Source organism: Protopterus annectens, chromosome 2.part1 (assembly GCF_019279795.1).
Source record: "Protopterus annectens isolate FY-2018-M chromosome 2.part1, PAN1.0, whole genome shotgun sequence".
NCBI lineage: Eukaryota > Metazoa > Chordata > Ceratodontiformes > Protopteridae > Protopterus > Protopterus annectens.
Genome location: NC_056729.1, coordinates 658,303,564 through 658,330,002, shown reverse-complemented (window position 1 = coordinate 658,330,002; position 26,439 = coordinate 658,303,564). Strand labels below are relative to the sequence as shown.

The window sequence follows — 26,439 nt, the reverse complement described above, 5'->3', positions numbered from 1 at the left end:
CAGAGCCAAAGTCTACTTTCATGTTGTGGAAAAATAATGGAGAAGGTAATACTGGATAAGTTATTGCCAGAACTGGATAGGTTGGGACTTGAAAACATATATCAGCATGCATATGTTGAAAACAGATCTATTACCACCTGAAACATGATGTTCTATAACAATATAATAGCAGCTATGAATGAAAAATTATGCTGTGATATAATTTATATAGGTTTAACTTCAGCATTTGACAGGGTCATACACATAACACTGATCACTAAATTAGTACAACTAGGTATCGATGTAATCTTGATAAGATGGACAGCTGCATGGCTAAAATTTACAACTAGTCAAATTCAAAGCAAATAATGAAACAAATGTTGCTTTATCAGACAATAAATTAAAACAATAACAGGCGTAGATACAGTCAGGAAGAACATTTGAAAGAACATATGCATTTATGTATGGTTCAAAAAAAAGTTTGGTTGAAGAGGGCCAATGGACTAAAAACAGCCCAAGTCTCAAGGTACACTTAATCCACCACAGTGTGATGTAGTGAAAACATCTAACAGAAACACAGTAAAACTGAATAACCAAGAAAATGAGAGTGGAGGATAATTACTGATCAAAACAAACATAAGTAAGGACAACTACCATATAATTCCTGGTTTTAAGAACCATATGAGAGGAATGGGCTTTCACTTTATACCACCTTAATTGGCATGCAGTTTCTCTATGTTTCAGTGAAATATTAGTTGAGCTGAGGCAGTAGATAATTAATTAATAAATTAACAGAATATGCTTACCCAGGTTTCCCTACATCGGCAGCATTATGATGGAATGAAGGAAGCGGCACCTTGCTCATGATAAACAGCATCACCTCCGACCTCTGATAAGCAGGAAGAGTGTTAGCAAACGAACCTGTCAAAATAAATTGTACATTTAAAAGTTACAAACAAAGAGAATATCAAATCATTTGAGGAGATTGAGTCCTGAATCAGGTAAAGCAGTAAGTGTAAAAAGTCCATATTTAGGATGGCAAAGCCCATTACCAGCTAAGTGTAACAAAATGTTGTTTATCAAAATGATTTAGTGTGAGAAAAATAGATTTGTATGGAAGAAAAACAAGCAGCAAAAGTCACAAGAAGTAGTAATAGTAAGGTGGGCAAAATGCCTTCACTCACATTTTACATTTTAAGCCTCCCTAGGAATCGACATGTATAAGCTATTACACAGTCTTTAACATATACATGTGTGTGCATGTCTGTACATTGCATATATGTGTGTGTGTGTGTGTGTGTGTGTGTGTGTGTGTGTGTGTGTGTGTGTGTGTGTGTGTGTGTGTGTGTGTGTGTGAGAAAGAGAGACAAAGAGGGAGGTATAGACAGAAAGAGTCTTAAATTTCAGTATAAGCCAAAAAAAATGAATCTAAATAAATGTTAAAATAACAAGGTAACCTAAATGATTGTATTTAACGTGCTGTGATTACAATTAAACAAACTGTATGTTTCTGAAAGATTTACAGCAATGAAAACATACTACAAGAGTTATACAGTACAATAAAATCACTAAAATGAAAACAAAATACTATGGAATGCTATTTCTGCAGATTTTGACATTAGCTACCTTGGCTGCATTTTGCCATTGGGGATTTTATTTTGCTCTGCACAGTTTATTACAGTTAATAAGTCAGATGACTAGAGTATTGCAGTAAAATCAACAAACCCAGGTATAAATGTATGACTAAGCCATCCTTATGGTTATAACTATTCAAAAAATGCATATCTAGCAGTGCAAGCCTTAACAAGGACCACTCCAAAAACTCTGAAGTACAACACTAAAAATGTTACGTTAAGTGCTTTTATCCATTAGTAAATGAGAAGGACTTCATTACAACAATGATAACTATGTGTTTACATATATTTATAACCCACCTCTAATGTACAAATTAAGTCAATTTAAAAAAAAACAGTAGCTAAGAACCATAATGGATGCCAATACCACATTCAGGTCATAAAAAAACAGTTGTGTTATACTGAAACCCCACATTATTAGCAATAAAATCAATTATTTAAGCTTTAAAAATAAAAAAATATATATACCAGTTGCATTACAAAGATTTAAACTAGAGTTTAGCTGCTCTCAGTTTCAATACAGGCTGAATGGCTATGTGAAGGACGAGCATCCAGTACATTTGGCAATTTACACTACTCCAGAGGTGGAACAATTGCCTCTCTCCAACTTTAAACATGTACCTGCCAAGTTCTCTAACTTTAGAAGCTCAGTATTGAAAATGTAAGGGCATTCACTACAACATCCATATTTAGTCATGCAGTCCTTCCTTAAATTTGAATTCTTTTCAGTTTTATCTTTTTCAAACATTGTTTTGAAGTTGAGAGCAGTTTTGTACACAGAGTTTTTCTTATCTACTATCTCAAAAATCTATATCTTCCCACTGAAAATATTTCAGTTCTGTAACATGATGTTCTTAACATTTTTAGATTTTTTTAAATCTATTCAACACTCCTTTTCTGACGAAATGGATGCAAACTAGAAAACTGCAAACAAACATTACTAAAAGTGGGCTTTCTATAAATGTTTGACACAAACCCATTTCCTGAAAACCTGATATGACTATCCAAATAATTTATCTATTTGTTATTAAAAGTGTAATAAATTAAAAAATATATACTGTATAGTTATTTAAATAATTAATAAATTATATCACTGTAGCTTCTGTCCCCTTCCCATAATATAAATGTGTCATCTAAGTATGTTAAATAAATCCTACACATTTTAAAAAGTTAAACATACACTTCTTCTCCCATGCACACAAAACAAGGCTTGCATACAAGGGGGGTGCACACAGCCTTTATGGCTACACTTTAATTTGTTTAAAAGTCTCTGTTTTGAAAAATATATAATTATTATGCAAAACCATACTTGTAAGATCAGGATTAGCTTAATATCCCTGCATCCAATAAAAAAAAAACTGATAATGACTCATGAAATAACTTTAAACATTGGTCTATAGGGATACATGTAAATACATCTACAATATCACTGGTTAGAAAGCTTAAATTGTCATTCTATAATTCCTCAGTCAGTCATCCTAGAAATTTCCAAGAGCCCTTTAATAGAAGATTGAATCTGATAAAAACAGATTTTTACTGGTGTCCTATTTATGAAGGTAACCAAGGGGTAAGTCTTGGATCCCTGGGCTGCAACTACCGGTACAAAGGGAGGTTGTTAAACACCTAAAATGTAAGGACATTGACTACAACATCCACATTTCGTCATAATACCCTTCATAAAGTTCAAATTCTTTTCAGTTTTATCTTTTTCAAACATTTAGCACCCATTACTATAGAAGGCAGAGGAGCTCCACCCCCCTGCACCACCTCAGTAATTGGTGTTAACCTTAACCCTAATACTGCCCCTTCCCTCAACCCTAAACCTACACCTTAACTTCATAAAAACCTTCCCATAACACTGCCACTATGCAAGACACATTCAGACACACAAATATTCATAAACACACACACACACACACACACACACACACACACACACACACACTATATCTATTCCCTAACCTAACCCTGACCCTAACCCTAAAATACACAAACCCACACAAACATACCTACCCATCTCTCATCCCTGACCCTAACCCTAGCTCACATACACACACACAAACACTCTCACTCTTCCAAACCCAGTCAGCTTTCTCAAAATTACACACAATCGACACTTCCACTGCTCAGATATCTGTGCAATTGACATTAAACGACGCTCCTTGTGTTTATCAAAAAAATGGCATTCACCAAAATAAGTGTGACTTATATATATATATATATATATATATATATATATATATATATATATATATATATATATATATATATATATATATATATATATATATATATATTATATATATACATATATATATACATATATATATTATATATATATATATATGTATATATATATATATATATATATATATATATATATATATATATATATACACACACACATGCACACACACACACACACATATGGATCTATATATATATATAAATTACAGGCAACAAACTGCATATGTCCGATACCATATGATCAAGTTCCATAATTTATAAACAAAATGTATATATATATATATATATATATATATATATATATATATATATATATATATATATATATATATATATATATATATATATATATATATATATATATATATATATATAAATATATTATATATATATATATATATATATATATATATATATATATATATATACACATATGGATCTATATGGTTTTATCGAAATTACAGACAACAAACTGCATATGGCTGATACCATATGATCGAAGTTCCATAATTTCAAAAACAAAAAGTAAGAAATCTCACCCCTGCCCCCCACAGCTCCTGATTTTATAAATATATATATATATATATATATATATATATATATATATATATATATATATATATATACACATATATACTCATTTCACTGCATTTCAAAACACCCACACCAAATCGCTGAAAGCTGAAATTACTGAAAACTCATTTCACTGAATCACATTTCACTGAATGTAATTACTGTTGGACAAATAAAACATATGCCCTTTTCTCCACTGTAGTGCAATCCTGGAGTTAGTATATATATTGTTGGGAAGTGGGAGGCACAGCCCCTACATTGAGGGTTGTGGGTAGCACCTACCTACTTTTTATTTTATATTGTTAGCTTTCAGTGAAATGAGATACATAAATATAAAAGCTAAGTAGGTGGGGGGAGGCTATGCACCTCACACCCCCAACTATATACACTAACTCCAGGATTCCACTACAGTGGGGAAAAGGGCATATATGTTTTATTTGCCCAACAGTACTTAAATTCAGTGAAATGTGATTCAGTGAAATGAGGTTTCAGTGAATCAAAGTAGACCTATATGTGTGTGTGTGTGTGTGTGTGTGTGTGTGTGTGTGTGTGTGTGTGTGTGTGTGTGTGTGTGTGTGTGTGTATATGTACACATAGATAGCTATATCAACTCCTAAGTAGCATTACAGTTGGGAAAGGGTAAATTCCCGGATCCCCATTGTACCTCGATCTACATACAACTGTACAACTGCTTCAACTTTTCAGAAAGTTGATCATAATGTCTTGGCCATATGAAGTTCGACTTTCTGAAAAGTTGATTCTCCAAATTAATGCTTAACACCGCCAGTTAATGCTAAACATAACTAGAGTTGACAAACACTCCAACAACAAATCCATCCTTGACTGGGCTCTCATTAACTCAAATCCAGACTCCTATCATGCAGGATGTCTTCCTGACACCCTAAGTGATCACTTCCCTACCTACCTGCTAAAAAAACATTCCTCTCCCCCTAGTGAAATTACAACTAAACTCATCCTAAAAATACTAATTTCTCCCCAGAAAACTTTACCTCCTTACTCTAACAAGTTAACTGGTCTCCCCTTAAATACCTCCAACTAGATCTAGTTCTTCATTACTTCAACAACAAATTCCTCTCTACCTTAAATACACTAGCTCCCCTCAGGAAAATACATACAAAATTCCAATATACTCACTGGATCTATTCAAAGTCCAGGAGAATCCTCAAAGAGAGTGATAAGGCATGGCAAAATCACCAACTCATTAAAAACCTACTTTCCCTTCAAAAATTCCAGCAACTTCATAATATAGTAAAAAAAAAACAAGAAAGAATAACTATAAATCAATCCAAAACAAGTATCAAAATAATCCAAATGACTTCCAGCAATCATCTCCTTAAACCGGGGCAAGCCTCACCCGCTATTCCTAATCCAACTAACTCACCACACAATATAGCCACACAATTCAACATTCACCTTATAAATTCCACCCTATTACTTGTTAAAGACAACAATAACTCTCAATTATCTCTCCCTACAAACTTTGTAAGTGAGCCAGACTCTTTCAAAATTCACCCCATTCAATCCCACTATATCAGGAATTCCTATCCAAACTTAAAACCTCTTCCCCTGGTCCTGATCTACTACCCAGTGAATACCTAAAACTTGCAGCTAGTGCCATTTCTCTTCTAATCTCTATACTAATAAAGTAATCTTTTTCAGAGCAATATGTGTCCTCTTTTTGGAAATTATCCCACATAATCCCTCTTCATAAAGGTGGCACCTCAACAGACTTTGCTAACTACAGACCCATTGCCTTAGTCTCCCCATTAGCCAAAATACTTGAAAAAAGTATTCATTCACAACTTCTTAATCAACTCTTGACAAATAACCTCCTCTCCCCTACCCAACACGGATTCCACCCTAAGCACAGTACAACAACTGCCCTAATCAGTTTTATAGACACAGTGAACCAACATAGGATCAATGGATTATTATCATCCTCTATATTCCTAGACTTATCTAACACCTTTGATATGGTTTTCCACAAAGAACTCATCCATGAGCTATCCTCTCTTAACCTCTCTCACTCAACACTCTCCTGGTTCTGGTTCATGAGCTATCTAACTAATCTACAACAAGCAGTTAGATGGCAGAATGAATTATCTTCCTTGCTACCTATTTCTGTAGGGGTACCTCAAGGATCAATACTTGGCCCCCTCCTCTTTTCCATATTCACAAATAGACTTCACTCTGTCACTCAGCATGCTACCATAATCCAATATGCAGATGACTCCTCTCTCATATGTTCAGCTCCAACATTACCTTCCCTTCTCACAAAAACACAACAATCTTACCTGGCTATAGAAAAATACCTTACTCAGTCTCATCTTATCCTTAACCCATCCAAAACGATCCAATAGCAGAAAATCTTCAGACCTTACTCCGCCCACCATTTACTCATCAAATAATATCTGTATTGAGTCTGTATACTCCCCAAAACTACTAGGAGTCACCATAGACAAGGACCTTAAAAGCGATAAAACACATCAAAAAAGTGCACATCAAACTTGGCTCCCTGTATAGAATAAAGCCCTTCCTAAATGAATCCACTAGACATGCCATCAGTAGAACCCAACTACTATCCATTCTCCTTTACCCCTCATCCATTTTTACCAGTCTAAGAAAATGTGACTTAGCTAAACTAGAATCCCGTTACTTCAAAGTAGCTAGATTCACCGCCAACCAACTTGCAAGAACCCACCATTGCACTATACTTCCTCAACTTAATTAGTTAGAACTCCCCAACCTATTAACCTATAACCAGCTAGCTCTAACTCACTCTTCCCTGTTATACCGATAACTACCCATTCATTAGCAAACTTGTTCAACCCTATTCTAGCAACAGAACTTTGAGGTCAAGTAAAAACTACTCTTGAAGGTCAGCAGGTCAAACAATATCTATGGGGACTCCTTATACTCTCATAAAATTGCCAAGATATGGAATGGTATGCCTCAGCAGATACTTATTATCAACAATACTTCTAAATTCAAACAGCTACTTAGGGAACATCTCACACGTACATGACTCTGCTCCTGCTCTAAACCTAACTACCAAGCTACACCCACTAGCTCTACTCCACCTCCTCTTCTTTTCCCTTTACCTCCTCCAGTCTTTCCTTTCCCTTTGCTCTGTCTTTCTCTTTAAATTGCCAATGTCAGGATCTGCTAGCCTGACAGTCCCACATCCTACCCTCGGCTCAGTCTTTCTTTTCTTTACCTCATTTATCCTCTATCTGCCACCTCATCTTGCCATAGTTGTGCTTGCTTGACAATCCTTGTATTCAATCTAATGTGACTGTATGTAACTACATATCCCCAAATTTAAAATTAGTTCTGCACTCCCTATTGTTGTAGGATTTATATCTGTACGCTGCATTTTTGAAAACTGTCTGTAATCATCATTGCGTCTTTTGTACTAGTAGAACATTGTATCTGTGGAGCTTTTCTCCCCAGGCCTCTGCTGAAAACGCGCCAGCTGTGGCCCAGTTAGACAAGTGGAAATAAATAATAAATAATAAATAAATAAATAAATAAATAAATAAATAAATAAATGGGACCTATCGGTTCACAAATGCTAATTGTCCACTGCTGTGCTATACTCTTCTTGGAGGGTATACAGACTTTCTCACTTATACATACTGCTGCAGAGCTACTCACTTTTCTGCAATGTTCTTTAACTTTTTTCATGTATTGTTGTGCATGACTTTTATTTTATTTTACCATTTCCTTCTTAATACATTGTCTAATAGTTAGGTGGCCTGCATCATGGCTGAAGAAGGGGCCTCCGACCATTTACACCTACATGGTTAACAAATAAATAAATACAAATTCATACAAAAAAAGCAGATAAACAAAAAATGACTAACTACAAATGATTACAAACAGCAAAACATCACTGAAATCTGGAGCCATTTTCTTCATCCATTTAAAACTTTCATAGGGGAAAGAGTTGAAACAAGGCAGTGCATTGTGGTATAAGAGAATGCAATTAGCATTCTTAGAAAGGTTCACATGCTGAGCTGTTGATGTTTGGAGCATCAGTCCTACCAAGTACTGCAGATGGAGCTCTTTCACCTGAACATCTGAAGAACTAAGACTCACATCACTGGAGATGTCATCCTAAATACTTATACTGATTCATATAGCACATGAGCATACAATGCATGAATAGGTAATAAAAAGCCTTGTCTCTGCACGTCTCAGCTATTGCAAAGTATTATACAAAGTTGATGGCCTGGTTTGGAAACAACTCGAAAAAGCACCTTCAGAAGGAAATACGTGTTATTCTTAAGGGACACACAGTCCCTGTACGTAAGGACCATGTACAGACATCATGGCCACCAGGAAGAGTATTTTTCAGTATGTGAACTTCAATGCTGCAGAGCTCAGAGACTCAAACAGATAACAATATTATCAGTTATGACATCTAAATCCCATAAAGGGGAATGGTCTTCAAAGCAAGACAGAGATGCAGCACTCCACTAAAGAAACTGTTTGACCAATCTTTGCTAGGAAACAATCCTTCTTGATTTACATAAACAATTGGCACATGTCCTGATCGCAGAATAGGTAAGACCCAAATCATAGAGCTGCATGAAAACCATCAAGATTACATGCAAACTGACCTGCTAGGGTGGTTCTTGGAACTCTTTTGCATAAATCAAGATCTACTTCTGCTAACAGGCATGGGTCTGAAGAGTGAAATACTTCTGAGAATTCTGCTGGCAAATCAAACAAATCAGGAGTTCTACATCAGGGCACACACCCTGTAGAGATGCTGGTCACCCAGCTGTAGGGGATATTCTTGGTTAGGACTAGAAGAGTTTTCTGGCATCACAAAGGTGACTTAGAACCTGGACATATGCCATTCATAGCTACCAAAGGAGTGGCCTTTCCATAATAAGAAGGTGATGATACTGTTGTCAGCACACAATGAGTGGACAGTGCCTAGATACCCAAAAAGCACTTTTTCATATGGGGAGTAGGTAATAATGTTTCATACCATGCAGTTACAGCAGCTGTACATTGATATTGCTAGCAAGTAGTTCTCCACTTTTACTAGCAGGTACAGGATTCAAATAGTAATGTGCTAACACTGATCCCTCAGATACAGCACTGGATGTGTACCTTCGCTCTGATAATATTCTTCAGTATTTCTCTCTATTGAGGTGACAGGTTTTTATCTAGCTAATTATATTCTGGTTCATTATTTGGAACTGATTTAAGTTATCCTACATACTTAAGTGTGGCACTTGTAAACAGGCATTGCTAGATTAAAGTATCAGCAGAGTAGATTGAAGCATACCTGAGTACTATCAGCAGCGTAGAGTAAAGTATACCTGAGTATTATCAGCAGCACTTATTTGTTTCAAGAATATTACCAAGTTTAGAGTTCACAGGTCTTTCCTTTTACAGAGTAATGTGGGTTGATCAAAATTATCAGAATTGTCAGTAATGAGGAGAATTAATTTGCATGTACTGTAAATGAATCATGTTAGAAGACACCAAAATGTACTGTGGAGAAAGAAAAACGTCTTTAATGGTAACAGTTTAAAATCAAAGGACACACACTGCAGAGACCGAATGGTCAAATAAACTTAACCTGAACTAAATGTCAGATTGCCATGTCTCAGAATGTTTCATTTTCTTTGCGGTATGGCAAGCTTGGAGTTGGTATATTAATCGGTTTGTGAGGGGTTGAGGGGCTAGCCCCACATCAGGGGGGAATAAGGGGGTTGCCCTCCTGCAAAACCACATTTGAAGGAGAAGGGCAATACTATATATTCACTCTTTTCCTGTATTTTCAGTCTTTTTTTCTGTGTCTCACATCTCGACAGTTTGATTCTTCAGATTTCAATAGCGAGCCTCTTTATCAAATAAAATTAGAACCACTGCAAACACCGTACAATGACCAATCAGTGGGGGAAGCCACAAACAATCAAATGTCTGTCATGGAAAGTCTCAAACACTCTTTTTTTTTAATATATGCTTTGATAACAGGATGTCATTCCAGAATAGAAAACTGCAAGTAATATCACTTTCTAAACTGGATTAACTGCAAATAGTTTATTTACAACCTTATATGTAACTCTTTTGCTTTTCTGTTAAATAATCCATCATGCTCATGAACAAAACATATTTACAATTAAACTCCAAGTGTTTCAACTAAACAGAGTTCATACACTGTTTTACTTCAACAACTACAGCTTCAGCTTCAAACTGCATATTTAAATGAATATTTAAATGCCTTTCCCATCATTCATTTCAGATTACAGATAAAGGAAAGTTTGCATAACAATGGATATATAAATGTAATTATATTTCAGCTGGAAATTTTGGGTTAAAGTTCACACACTACATTCTAGCAGAGATTAGGGGAATGCAAGCTCAGCAAAGACCTGGGTTGGGGTGTGGTATTATGTGTATGTGTGCAAGCATCTGTGTAAGTGTCTGTATGAGCATTAATGAGACTACATGGATGTGTGTGTCTGTGTGTGCGTGTGTGTGTGTGTGTGTGTGTGTGTGTGTGTGTGTGTGTGTGTGTGTGTGTGTGTGTGTGTGTGCGGCTGTCTGTTTGCATGAGTATAAGCGCATGTGTGGGAGGAACACGAATGAAAGGAAAAATCCACTTCTGGAGCCAATATACTACAACCCAGAAATATTTATTTTTAAAAACACAAAAAAATAAATGATATCCACAAAGATAATCCACACTAGTCAGGCGCTTTCTTCAGATGACTTCTTCAGAACAAAATTCCATGTCTCATCTCATTTTATACTTGTTGGTAATGACCCTGATTAACAATTAATTAACATACACGTTGTTATATCCATATATAAAACAAAGGTATTATTTAAAAACAACTGTATTACTTAAAAACAACTATAAATATTAAAACTAAAACTAGTATGTTACAGCTTTGTAGCTCTGAACCTGAGTTCAGGTTTAATACTGATGGCATCATTGATACCTAGAAATTCTGTGGCATTCAACTTAAGTTGCCACCTAGTTTCTGCCCTTAATAATTTATTTGTCCAGTCCCCTCCTCTAAAATCCATATTAACTACTTCTAAAATAGCAAACCTAAAACAATAGGAAGGGTTACAGTTAACATGTTTAAAAAGGGCATTCTTTTCATCTTTTTTTGTAATGCTGTAACAGTGTTCATAAATCCTACGGTTTAACCTCCTTTTCGTCTTCCCTATATAAAAACATTCACAAGCCTTACATAAAGCTAAATAGACAACACCTGTGGTTGTACATGAAGCCGGGGCCAAAAAAACTTCAATTTCATATGGGCCCAATCTAACCTTAGGGGCTTCTAAAATGTAACTACAATAGTCACAAGCCCCACGCTTGCTAGTTCCGTTCTTTTTGTGTTTCTTTTTTAGGTGTTGGTTTTCTAAAATATTTTTCAAATTATTGTTAACCCTGTAGGTAAACAAGGGTTCTAAACCAACAGTTGCCCATAAATCCTTATTTCCCTTCAACATGGCTCAATTGTTTTTAATAATCCTTTTGACTTCACTAGAGGTTTCACCGTAGGTTAAAACCATAGCTTGGGAAAAGTCCTTAGGTTCATTTTGATCTTTGACTGTAACTTCCTCAGTAGCTCCTAATAAAGGTTTGTATCTAACATTCCATTCACTCATAACTTGTTCTCTAATCCTAGTTAAAAAGTCCAAAGGGTAACCCCTACCAAGGAACATATCCAAAACTAGCCTTGTTTCCTCTTCAACAAAACTAAGTCTAGAACACATTCTGACTATCCTAACCATCTGCCCCTTTACTATATTAATTTTAGTATAGGGAGGGTGGTTACTAGAAAATTCCAGGTAGTCATTAGAAAAGGTAGGTTTTCTAAATACCCTAGATTGGAAGCTGTTACTAACAGAGTCCTTGATCAACTTAACATCCAAAAAGTTGATCTGCCTGTTGTTACCAGTACCAGTAAATTTAAAATATTCACATATTCCATTAATATATTCAAGGAATAGATCAAAGGTCTTTTCGTCTTTCCACAAAATAAATAAATCATCTAAAAACCTAAGATACAAACACCAATCGTTCTTATAGCGTGAATTAAAAATATATCGGTTTTCCCATTGATACATTACAAGATTTGCAAAAATAGGGGCACAACTGTCGCCCATAGCTACACCTTTTACTTGTCTGTAAAATTCCCCCCGAAAAGTAAAGAAATTGTTTTTCAGAACAATCTTTTACACCCCTTTTTTTGGTTGCATGTGTGGGAGGGATTTTTTGTTGACGAACAACTGGAGGAGTGTGTGTGACAATATCTGGGAGGGTTTTGGAAATATCTGGGTGTGTGTTTGCATGGGAGTCTGCTTATTTCTATAACTACCAGCACTAAGATGAAGACGCACCCTGTAAATCTAGCCTGACATGCACACCCATACTTTCCAACGTGTTTACTTTCCATAATTTTTCATTGTTCATTACAACTGTTTTAGTTACTCAGGATGAGCTCATTGACCAGCTAGCTGCCTGACTTAAACCCTGAACTCCACAATGATGTAGTGAGTCGTCTAAAGATAAACATCTTGTATTTAGCTGAAAAAGAGGCTCTACACATCAGTAGATGATAAAATCAAAGCAGTTATGAAGCTTAGGGGTCATACCTGGCATGCAGGTTAAACTGTTGATCACCAGCCACCAGAGCAAAACATTTAACTCATTGAAGCCTTTGTAACCCAGGAAATATGTCAGTTTTTACCACAGCATAGCAGTTCTGAAAAATGTAAGACATGACAAAGGCACAGCTAAAATCTCTACTGATTTCAATCTTAGCTACAAAGTTGTTAAACTTACAGGATCATACTTTTTTTTTATTTTTCAGGTTAGCTCTCCCAATCGATCAAAATACTTCAAAATTCAGTCCTAAATATGACTGCTCAGATATCCCACTATCATGTTTTAAAATGCAGTCATCTCATGCAATCGGAAACCTGCTTCAAATATTCAAGTTCTTCACATCATCTGATGCTGATTGTTTCCACATCCCATTTCCCTGGGAATGTGCTGACTGCATTTAAAGTCCTCCTTCTTAGATATTTATGTTCTCATCCCATTGTAGTCTTCTTCTGTGCAAGGATGGTGATGGTTCTGATTCCTGCTCTGAAGCTTCGTGACCCCTATAAATGTATTTTCAGGACAACAATGAAAAAAATGGATGAAGTTTCATTGGTCCAATACTCCGAGTGAAGCTAGGAGCTGGCAGCATCATATATGCTGTTCCTTCAGACCAGGGCTTTTTCTCAGGTTATTCCCAATGTGGTGACATGCACTGTGTGACTGGGTGTGCAATAAGGCTTGGCCTGAAGGAATGTATCTACCCCGGATACTAGGGACTCCCCACTGCTTTGGCCATCCCACAATCCTAGTCCAACAATTGGCTATGTCACACTGTCCACCAGGTCTTAAACAATGGGCCTTTTACCACTATGGTCACTGTATCAAAGGCAGCTATATCGATCTTATATACTGGTCTGTCAGTTGCCCATATAATCTTTGTAGAGGAAAACATTTGATTCAGTAATATACATTCTGAAAACTGTGATATTTCTGAAACCTTTAAACTTGATTCCATTTTCAGTGTCTTGCATTTAAAAAAAACAATAAGTCATTAGTCATTAACCACTCTGTTCAAGGTTTCTGTATCACTTTATCATAAAGAAGGTCTGGATAGTCTATCAGGCATTTCCTAATTTTAGTTAGAGTTCTTGATCTTTCCAGGACAAGAAGGACTTCACCATTATCAAAGATAAGCTTTTATGGGAAAAAGGAAATTCATCCCTGGTTTGGCACCTATGTCTCTGATGGAAACAGGTAACCTGTAAATGGTTCATCTCCCAGGTCCATGATTACACTTATCAAGGGTATCAGAACTTGTCAGAGATTTGGGATGCATGGCTAGGCTTAAAAATGCCCTTGTGGTGCTTAGCCTAGTAAACACCTATGAACCTACTAACCTATGTGACTGGGGGTGATGTTCAAAAGCAGAACTTTTTTAGATGGTATGGCTAAAGGAAAACTGAAAATTTTACAGAGCATCTGTATTCATCTCAACAGTTTCAGTGTTCTCACTTCATCAGATGACAAAGGAATGTATACAGGTATTTCAACTGCAGAGTGCACATGCGTATCAGTTTTCTCAGGTGATAGACATACCGAAACCTCTGGGGTAGTTGATGAATCTTCTCTCATAGACTGGCTCAGGGTCCATAGATTTTCCATGCCTTAATCAACTTGTCACCCATAGCAGTTAGCCACAGTATAGCACACAGGTCATGGGCTCTTTCAGCAACATCAGCAATCGCTCAAGGACCACAAGTATAAATCTTACACAGACTTCAATACCAAGTGAGAAACTTAAAAACATATTTGTGTATCAAAAATCTATTACTGAGACTAGTGACTCTCTGGATTTTTGTTTCAGATTGCATTTGTTTACATTTGGTATGTTAACCACTTTAGCAAACTGGTTCTTCTATGACTCTTTTTGTTACAGCCTGAATACATAAATATGGAACGTTTTAGTGGAGCCACTCAACAGAATGTTTCTGTGATGTATAAGGAAACAGAAGTACCGTGAAAACAAACTGGACCCTGCAGCCAAAGCTCACTCTATTGCTATGCAAAAGTTTGGTAGAAGTAAAACAGATATAGTTGTCAATTTGTGACTTGAGAACTTTTGCTGGAAACAAGTCTGGTGTCATGTAAGATGCAGTTGTGTAGCTAAGGACAAAAGGGAAAAAAAAACACACAGCAACATAGTCTGGTTTATTTAGTCACACCTTTTAGCTTCATCATTCTTCCCTTCAAAGTCTGAACAGCCTGTTTATCAGTCTATTACAATAAGCATGAAATGGTCAAGTAATTAATTTGCAAATTCATTTTCCCTGCAAAAAATGTTATCATTGCTCCAGTGGTGAAACAGGTTCCATTATTAGGCACCGCCTTGTCTGGAATACTGTGAAAGCTAAAACATTGTCTTGGTTGTGCTATGGCTGGTTGCAGAGTTGCAGAATTCACAGCATACATATCACTAATGATAAATAGGGATCTGTCAAAGCAGACTTATGTTCCATGTAATGGGGGGCATGTTCCATGTGCAGTCTGTACAACTGATTTTGGGGTACTTCACATTTTTACTTTCTCATCCATATCCTTAGCCATGATAAGTCCCCACATATGATCCATTTAAGACATTTACTCTAGACATTACAGAATTATTTGATTACAGCACATTCATCATTACAGAATAAAGTTGCAGAGGGCTTTTACATCTACCCTCTAAAATACAAAACCATTTGTTTCAAGTAATTGCTAGTCAGATGCATTATTTTAGCCCAACCACTCGGGACATATTCATGAAGCTGAGGTAGAATTCTGTTTTTATATTTCCACATCCATTTTGTACTTTAGGCAGTGGTGCATTGTTCCTGACATATGGCATCAATACCTAACTAGGTATGATCAAGCCTACAGGCTTTTCTGGAACACGTAACCTGCTTATTGCTTTACCATTAGCATGATTATTTTCTGATCCATAAACACTTTGCTACTATTACCCAACACTGTACAGCTGGTGAATCAATATGTGGAACTGGCTTCCTTTACATATTTATGGTAATCCATATTTACGATCTGTATGTGTGGTAGTAAACAACCATTTAAGTATTTATGAAACTTCTGAATTTCAAAATGTATGGCTAAACCTTCATATCCAGTTGTAATTTTTTTGTTTTGCAGATGTCAATATAAAACATATAAACTAAGGGGATTCCCACTACCATCAAACAGTCTGTGTGTTGGCAGAGCTTCTGCTGAAGCAAAAAAAGGAAAGGATCTGTTGAAAAACGAGCAGGTACTTCAGCAGACTGTGATCACATTTCAGGCTTTCAGAATGCTACGTCCTGTCTACTTCCCCATGTCCAGAGCACATCTTTGAGTTAAAATCATGCAAAACACTTAACAAGCACAGGAATATGTCTTGTTCCAACCTCACCAACATGAGTGTTGAGGAAAAAATAAAACACAGAAAAACTAGTAGTCTTAAAACTTTGTGGTGAGCTCAGTCACATTAATTTCCAAAAATAATGGAACCCAGGTAGTGTTCCAAAGCAACAAGCCTTTATTAATCACAGACAAGCGATCTTCAGTAACAAAAAATCACAAATACTGCACAATAACCTAAATTCTGATTTAATTAGATTTAGTAAACTCTTGCATCACACCAGAGTTTTAAATGGTAGATTCAAAACACATATTTTGTTCCTGTTGCTATTACCATAAAGTCTTGGTATAATACCCCCCACACTGGTACATGCTCATGCACACTCATGTACAACCTGCACACTTTTATACATTACTAGTTTACTTCATCCACTGTTTTCTGTGTTTCTTTTTGTGTGTCTTTTTTCCTACTGGTTTTCTTTGTATAAACATTTTTTGGGAAACTGTCATGACAGGTGTTTTTCTTTCTCTCAACTGCAAAGCACTGACATTTTCTCTGAGCTGTAAACAACTTACTTTTATGCACACTAATACATATGGATGGATGGATGTTTATTAAAGCAATAACCCATGCCTGGGTGTGGGTAATGCTGGATTTACCCACGGTTGGCATGGTTTGGTCACGAGGGCGAAGCCCGAGTGACCAAACAAAGCAAACCGTGGGTAAATCCAACATTACCCACACCCAGAAGTGGGTTATTGCTACTATACAATGACATTATTTAAGAAAAAAAATAATTACTTTTCTTAAATAATGGCATTGTATAAGGCCTCCTTGCTGCCCTTCCGCAGCTGTCTGGTACTCTGCGGCAGTTCTGATGTACTGCGCATGCGTTAGTAGTACATCACAGCTGTGGGTAAAAGCAATGGAGAAAGCAAGATCTCCATTGCTTTTACTGTTTTGCTAAGTTAAATGGGTTTAACATAGTGAGACAGCTTTAAAAAAAGCAACAGAGAATCTCCGTTGCTTATTTTAAAGCTGTCTCGCTATGTTAAATCCATTTAATATAGCGAGACAGTTTTGAAAAAAGTAACGGAGAAAGCAAGATCTCCGTTGCTTTTTATAAACTGTTTCACTATGTTAAATGGGTTAAACATAGCGAGACAGGTTTAAAATAAGCAACGGAGATCTCCGTTGCTTATTTTAAAGCTGTCTCTCCGTTGCTTATTTTAAAGCTGTCTCGCTATGTTAAACCCATTTAACATAGCGAGACAGGTTTAAAAAAGAAAGCAATGGAGAAAGCAAGATCTCCGTTGCTTTTTACACACTGTCTGTCTATGTTAAAGGAGTTTAACATAGCGAGACAGCGTTAAAAAAAGCAACGGAGATCTCCATTGCTTTTTTTAAACCTATCTCGCTATGTTAAACTCCTTTAATATAGCGAGACAGTGTTTTAAAAAAGACTTATACTAATGGAAAAAGTCCGGGCGACCGGACCTTTTTCCATTAGTATAAGTCGATTTACAATGTGCACATTGACCAATCAGCGTGCACGTTTTGGAATATTAATGGGGGGTCATGGTATAATAGATATTATTACGCAGATATATATTTACATTTATAGTGATCTAATTAGATAATGTTTACGGTTAGATAGCTTTGTGTGTTTTTTCTTGTATCTATCTATTAGCTCTTTTTACTTATCTACTTAGGTTAATGATTTTAGTTCTTGTCACAGATCAGATGAAGGCTTTACTGCATTAGTTAGCCAAAAGCAATTTTTAATTAAAAGTCAGGGCAGGATTCACGAAGGCTTGCACGGAGTCTAAGAGTAATGTAAGACTCCATGCAGCCCTTGCGATCCAAGAACAGCCTGAAATTCCGTGTAAGTGACCAGCTAAAACGTCTCTTACACGGAGTGGGCGTGGATATGCTAATCACCTCACTTGCAGCCGAAAGGCATGCAAATGAGGTAGATTAGCGATCCACGAAGCCCAAACCAGCCCGTGTAAGAGCCGTTTTAGCTGCAGAAATGTGCTCAGTTGACAACGGAGTACGTTTCTGCAAAAAACACAATGGAGCCATGTCAGCTCCAAATAAAGGGTGCATATGTGTCAGGCAGCATGCCAATGGCCAAATATGTGGCCATTGGCAAGGTACCACGATGCAAATATGAGAAATAAATTTTTTTTTTTTCGGCGATCGCCGCTGTTTAAATGCAGCACAGCCCCGCACAAATGGGCTGCACTATATAAAACATAAAAATGAAGGTTATAAACCTTATGCAATACATGGATTTACAATGCAGGGACCAGCAGACCAAAAACAACATGGCCACCGTTTAGTGGTTGCTAAGGGGGGAAGCTGAGTCTAAGACTTGTAACTAAGCATTAGTAGGCAATCTGATGTAAATCAGTGTTACTGAATCCCACTGTCACATAGCAAATGAGCACATTCTGAGTAGTGTAAGAGTTACATAAGGGGGAGGAACAGAGTGGGAGATAGGTGACATCACAGGGGGGAATGGCAGAAAGAAATGCAGTTCATTGGAGGTCAGTGTTACATGACAGATGTCAGACACATATCATGGAAAAAGGAGTGCCACAAGATAAGCATGGGAAAGTCAAGAAATGGAAGGTGTACACTGTTGCTTACACCAAAGTTTCTTGCTGGGTGTGCATGTGCACGTGTGCGCGCCATGAGGTGCGAGTAGGGCAGTGTGCACACGTGTAAGGCAGACTGAGCATGTGGGAGCCTGTTGGCAGACTTGTAAGACTGTTTGCGCTGGAGTGCACGCGTTTTAACCCGAATAAGACGATTCTAAACCGTGTAAGCATGTGTGCGCGCGTGTAAGCCACTGTGAGAGTGTTTCTGCTGGTATGCGCGTTGCTCCCCCCTGAGGAAACAGAAAGGAAACAGGAAGCAACAGAATTAGTAGGAAGCTAGCAGGGAATACTGCTGGAGCTAGCAGGTTAAAACAATTAGAAGCAGGCAATTACACAAGCAGAATAGTAGCCCAGCCAAGCACTTAAAACTCTGCAAACAGCAGTGCAGGATGTTTCTCTCAAGAGACACTGCAAGACAGGAGTAAGCTATTAGAAGTGAAAACTGAAAAAGCTGAACTCAGAGCAGAAATGCTTAGGGGCTGCCATAGCTGTCATAAGGAGACATAGGCTACTTGCTGAGGGTGGTGACAATGCAAATGGTGCCAGACAACCTACAGTGAGGAGACGGAGAAGAGTGTACAGGCCCAGGGTCACCTACCACAGGTTACATGAGCTGGAGATAGTGGAGCGCTATAGAGTGGACAGAGACCTCCTGCAGCAAACTGTTGAGCTGTGCAGGCCACGCCTCACACACAGAACCAACAGAGGGAACCCATCCCAGTGGAAACCAAGGTATGTGTTGGCCTAAGAATACTAGCAACAGGTACCTTCCAGAGACCAACTGGTGATATGATGGGGATATCACAGGCATCAGCCTCCAGGGTACTGCACCAGTTCCTAGATGCCATGTCAGCACATGTTGGTGATCATGTATATTTCCCCAATGCCCGTGAGGTATTGGCCAGCAATATGCGTCTCTTCCAGCAAATAGCGGAATACCCTGAGGTAGTGGGTGCAATAACTGCATGCACATATGCATCAAAGCACCAGCCGGTGAGCAGGGTAGTGCCTACATGAACCGCAAGGGCTTCCCCTCCATCAACTACCAGGTCGTGTGTGATGCCCAGGGAATAATAATGAATGTGTGTGCTGGCTGCCCTGGGAGCTACCATGATTCCCATATCTGGCATTTAATGCAGCTGTACCAGACATTTGCCAATGGGGACATCCCACATGGACACCTAGTGGGGGATGCAGGTTATGCACTGGAGCCGTGGCTGATGACACCCATCAGAAATGCACACACACCTGAACAGGAACGCCATAATGAGGCACACGCACAAACACGTAATGTAATAGAGCATGTGTTTGGGCTGCTCAAGTCACGTTTCCGGTGTCTGGACACATCTGGTGGAGCCTTGCAGTACTCACCAACTACATGTACCCAAATTGTCATGGTATGTGCTATGCTACATAATATGATCTTGCGAAAACAGCTGCAGCAGGACCAGCATAGGGCCGGGCCAAACAGCCCCCCACCATTGCCAAGGCCATCACAGGCAGAGCTTGACTCGGAGGAGGAACAACTTGAGCCTGCCCCAGTAGGCAGAAGGAGGCGTGCCCAGTATGCCCTGGCCTTGGCAAAGAGGCAACGCATAGCACATACACTGGCTCAGTAGGAACCCTGGGAATGATACCCCTCTGTGACTCACTCATATAATAACAGGGAAGCCTAAAATGACATAACCTGCTCTCAAACATGTACAGGGAGTGTAGTATGTGCATCCAACAGAGGCAGCCCTGCAGCACCACCTAAGGCATGAATGCTATGCGTAAAGCAATGTAACACCATGTAGTATATGCAAACTTGATGACCCTGACTAACATCCTACCCTCACCAAGCATTATGCCACAATATGACGATGAGATGATCAATTGCAATAATTGACTGAAGTATTGCTGTTAGCCAAAGGGGATCCAATGTGTGCCAGCCTGGGATGACATGCTGAGCATGACATGATGCTCTACCTGCTAGGGGTGGTGTGCACCTATCAGTCCTGGCCATATGGATACTGGCAAAGGCTGTTGTTACCCACAGCGTGCCTTGAATAGGTAAGGCTCAAAACACAAACCCACCTCCATAGGTATAACAAGGGATAACAACCTAGATGTAATGCTACCCAATGCCAGAAGTCTAAACAGCAAGATGCATGCAGTCTAAACTCCCGCAGTATGGAGAATGTTGATATCTGTCCTGCAACAGAAAACTGGGTCAAGGCTCACAACAGCACCCTAACACTACCAGGTTACACCTCATACTGTGCTGTACAGCCTCAAAACATGGAACAAGCTACAAAAGGAGGGTGACTAGCAATAATTGTCAAGGATAACCATACCCCCATGTTGGTACCACAACAAGAAGCAGCATGGACTAGCCATGGTCAAGTAACAGTGGCTAAAACTGCCTCCCAGTTTATAGCCTGCTACAGACTACCATCCTAACACCAGGAACTGCACTTGGCCTATGTTGGAATACATAAATATATCAAGCCCTCCAAACCACATTATATTGGGTGACTGAAAATACCCAAACATAGACTGGGAGCATTATTCTAGCTCCAACACTGTAGGACAAAAGTGCCTAGAATCCATAAACCAAAATGCCCAGGAACAAAGTACCACTCCCACAAGAGGGGTAAGCATACTGGATGTGATAATCAGCAACATGGGTACTGGATGGCAAGATGAGAAGTGTATCCCTCACTGGTAAGACCAGACCATAGAGTAATCACACGGATATACACATCCTGACCACAGTCCCTGGCCAGAAAACCACAGTGAAAAACATGTGTAAAGCAAAAGTTGCACTCCTCCAAACTGATGTGGAATCCATTAAAGGCCCTGTGCAGGTGCAAAATATGGGCCACACCTCAGAACCTGTTATACAGGCATTCCATGAATACTGCCAGGAATGCATGGATTATGCAATCCCAAATAAAACCAAGACACAATGCCATACACGCAGGCATCTGGCATGGTGGACTCCAGCCATTACCAAACCATGCAAGAGAATGAGGAAGCTACTACATGATAGAGCAAACATAAAAAGGGAAGTAATTACTGATCAGTAGTATGGCAATAAAATATGTCCACTCATACAATCCACTAAGGCCAGCTACAACAAGTTGAATCTGTGAATCTTGAGGCAATGTTACACCTGCCCCATGTACACAGACAACCCTCACCTCCCCCCAAGAAATACAAATATATGTGAGAGATGCAATCATTTATCCAAACCGGAGGCTGAGCTCTCTCAACTCAGTACTGTCAAATCTAGTCAGGAGGAGAAGGTAACCACACACACCACAAACCCAGTCTCACATAGACCTATCACAACTGCAAACCAAAGACATAAACACAGAAAAACATTCCCAGAGGCCCTAATTACAAATACACCACATCAACAGTAGCCTCCAAAGCAGACACCCAAGCAACCACTACCTCCAAACATAGCCCATGCAGCACATAGTACACAAAGCTGGTGTGCCAAACAGTCACAGGCCCGAAGGAGAAACAACATGCCTGATACAGTTGTAATAGGTGACTCCATAGTCAGACACACTGCTGTCCTGCTCACCAGACTGAACAAGGGAAAGGGTACAGTAATCTGCCTGTAGGCTGCTACAATACACCACATAACACAAGTACGCAGGTCACCCCAAAGCAAGTAGAAATATGATGCAGTCATTGTCCGTGCTGGCGTGAATGACCTGAGATGTACCTTCCCGGACTACATGAAAAGAGACATAGATGAGCTCTCCGATTATGTAGTCCAGGCCGGTATGACACTGACCGTGTGCAGCATCCTACCCTCACCAAGAATGATGCCACAGTACAAACAAAGAATGATCAGCTTTAACAAGTGGCACAATTACTGGTGTCATTCCAAGGGGATCCAATGTCTGTCTGCTTGGGATGTCATGCTTGACAAGCCACACTGCTGTGCCAGGGATGGCTTGCACCTGTTACCCCTGGGCGTCTGGATATTGGATAAGGCTCTTGCCACCTCCATAGAGCCTTTCGTAGGCAAGGCTGAAAAGACTAACCCACCTCCCTAGAAAACATAAGTGGAAAGAAACATAAAGATAATGCTGCCCAACGCCAGACGTGTAAACCTCAACATGCATGCTCCTGAGGCCCTCCCCAGTATGGAGAACATCGATGTCCGTGCAGTGATAGAAACCTGCAGCAAGGCTCCTGACAGCACACCAGCACTACCAGGTTATACCTCATATCATGCGTTATGGCCCCAAAACCTGGACCAAAACATAAAAGGAGGGGGAGTATCCATATTCAGCACAGACACCCACATGTCCAGGTAACTGACAATGAACGAAGCATTGGAGACCACCCATGTGCAACTAACCATAGGCAAAACTGCTGTACAGTCTGTAGCATGCTACAGACCACACTTTCACACACAGAAACCCCACTCAGCCATCCTGAAGACACTGGACAGTATGAATGTCTCACCAAATACCAAGCAAGGTACTCACACATTACCACATAGGTGCTAATCCATTATGTATGGAAGGAGTAATCAGGGACCTAGGGACAAAAGTGGACAGTAACCTGTCATGTGACACTCACATTGCCAAAGTGGCTAGGAAGACTGTCTATATTGGACACCATATCATAAAAGGATTCACATCTATGTCAACAGAGGTCATTGTGCCCCTATACTGTTCTCTTATCAGACCCATAATCTAATACAATGCCTCATTTGGGATGTACCTTACCCGATACCTGCAGCAGTTAGAAAGACCTCAAAGGTACCTCACCAAGAGGATAAAGGGTCTCAAATATTTGTCATATGCTGCCTGGCTGTAGACACCACAGCTGTATGCAGTCACATACTGCCTACGCAGAGGCGGTGCATGCCTGTTGTACAAGGCCATGTCCAACACAGGAGTAATGGACATGTTCCACCCCAGAAAACCCAAATCCATCGGAGCTGTGAGAGTGAGAGATGTCAACCTCAACACATAATGAAATAGGATGTGCTGCAGGGACAGATACATAACCCAGAAGCTCCCTACACCCTGGAACTGAATCCCACTCCATGTTAGGCAGAGCCCCTCACTGACTCTCTTCAACAGGAATCTTGCCAGGTGGATGGATGATTGTAGATGTACACTGGGGGTCTTCACTGTGTCACATCCAGACAGAGACACAGTAAAGTAAATCATAAATGTACATAATATTCACATAGCAGGGGGTGGCGAAAGCCACACACATTCTGGCTAGGCTTAGAAATGCCCTAGGGCAGATAGCCTAGTATGAACCTATGAACCTATGAAGATACAAATTGTACAGGACACTAAGGATAATCACAAGGCTTTCTTAACTGATGGTAGGAACTTGTTGGGAATTCACAGATATGCTCTGAATCACTCAAATATTACAAACAACATACCAAACACACACACATATTGCCAACATCCAACCTGACAGGTGCAGTGCAACCCCCCCCCCCCCAAATGCAAAATATCTATCCCAGCAGAGTGCTGGTCCCCTGACATTGCAGATGCTGAGGTAACAGCCAGCATCTACAAAGCAAAACACACAGCATCAATGGTATGAGATGGTGTCCTGAGCTGAGTCCAACATGGACTCCAAGAAGAATGGAATGCCAAATAACACTACTGCTCAATGTCAGCCTTACCACAGGATATGTACCCAAAGAGCAGTGTATAACAACAGTGGTCCTTCTCCACAAAGGTGTTGCCTGAATGGATACTGTAAACTACCACCCCAGAATGATGACAAGCTTGGTCTGCAAAGCTATGGAAAGGATCAGCATGTACCTCAGACATAAAGATATTGGGGACCTACTGACACTGGACCCTACCCAGTGTGGCTTTCTTAAGTGCAGATCCTGCCACTTAAACATGTTTGACTCATTTGAAACAGTCATTAAGGTCATTGATGAGGGGAATGTGGTCCACACAGCCTAGATGGACCTTGCAAAAGGCTTCCATACAATACCCCACGTGTTCATTATAGATAAGCTCACCAGCTTAAATATAAACCCCTATGTCAGTAGAGGGGTTGCAAGCCAGACCAAGGACAGAACTGACATGGTCAGAAATGCTCCAGCCATGTCAGACTATAAACCAGATACAACTGGCATCCCACATGGCTCGGTCCTGGGGCCTCCCTTGTTTGGTATATATGTTCCATAGGTACAGGCCAACATGGAAGGACTGTGTCTGTTCAAGTTTGCAGAGGACTACAAACTGGCCACCATATCTGACCCTCCAGCTGACACAAGCATCCCACAAAAGGGACACATAGAAACAGACAAATGGTGCCATAGCCATGTCAGCAAGCTAATTGCAGAAAAGTGTATAGTCAACCCCTGTGGATATACAGTAAGTGCCCACCAATTACCACATAGGTGTTAACCCATTAAGTACTTAAGATGTAATAAGAGACCTGGGGACACAAGTTGATAGATATCTTGCATTGGACAAGCATGTGGCTGTATTGGTTACAGAAACATACCATATACCCACCTAATCATGAAGGTAGTCAGATCTAGATCAGGGGAGGTCATTGTGGCTCTGCAGTCATCCTTCATCAGCGTCACAATTGACTACAATGGCCGCTGTGGGATGTACCTCAGCAGACACCTCCATCAACTGGAAAGACCCCAAAAGTACCTCACCAGTAGTATCAAAGAGCTTGAACAGATGCCATGTGTTGCCTGATTAAACAAACTGCAGCTCCACACACTGCCATACTGCCCGCCCAGAGGCAAGCTGTGCCTGATGTATAAAGCCATGTCCAAGCTGGAATCAATGAACATGCTGCACCTTGTACAATCTGAATGGCAGTGAGTTATGCACATGAGAGAGCTGAACCCCAGCACTGACATACATAGGACAAGCTGTACTGAATGATCCATAACGCAGAAGCCACCCCCACTCTTGAGTAAACTCCCAGTACAGGTTAGCCAGAGAGTCACCCATCGACTCTCCTCAAGAGGAATCTTGATGAGTGGATGGGAGATGGTAGGTTTACCCTGGGTATCACTGTTATGTCACAGGTAGACAGAGGCACAGTATACTAACCATGACATATGTCATGGCAAACTCCATTTACAATGTGTGTCAAAGGACAAACACTCTCTGACTAGCATTAGAAATGGCCTAGGGCACATCGCTAGTGTTTGCCAATGTCCACCTATGTTGTGGAATACACTACCAATGTTGGACAAGCCTGGCTTAAGTAGTCCATATCTGAACATAATGCAACATGGTCATATGTGCACAACTGGCCCCTAAACAGTCTTGTTGTGCTCACTATGAAAATTTAAAGCAGTGATAGGACTAA

At 39.4% G+C, this 26,439-nt stretch overlaps 1 protein-coding gene across 1 annotated transcript in view; it reads right to left on the bottom strand.

Moving 5' to 3' along the window:
- EFR3B (EFR3 homolog B) overlaps positions 1–26,439 on the bottom strand; it is a 2,101,782-nt gene that overhangs the window by 504,334 nt on the left and 1,571,009 nt on the right. Inside the window, exon 11 of the mRNA XM_044062396.1 lies at positions 786–900. Coding sequence (XP_043918331.1) covers positions 786–900 — 115 coding nt within the window. The remainder of the gene's footprint in view (positions 1–785; positions 901–26,439) is intronic.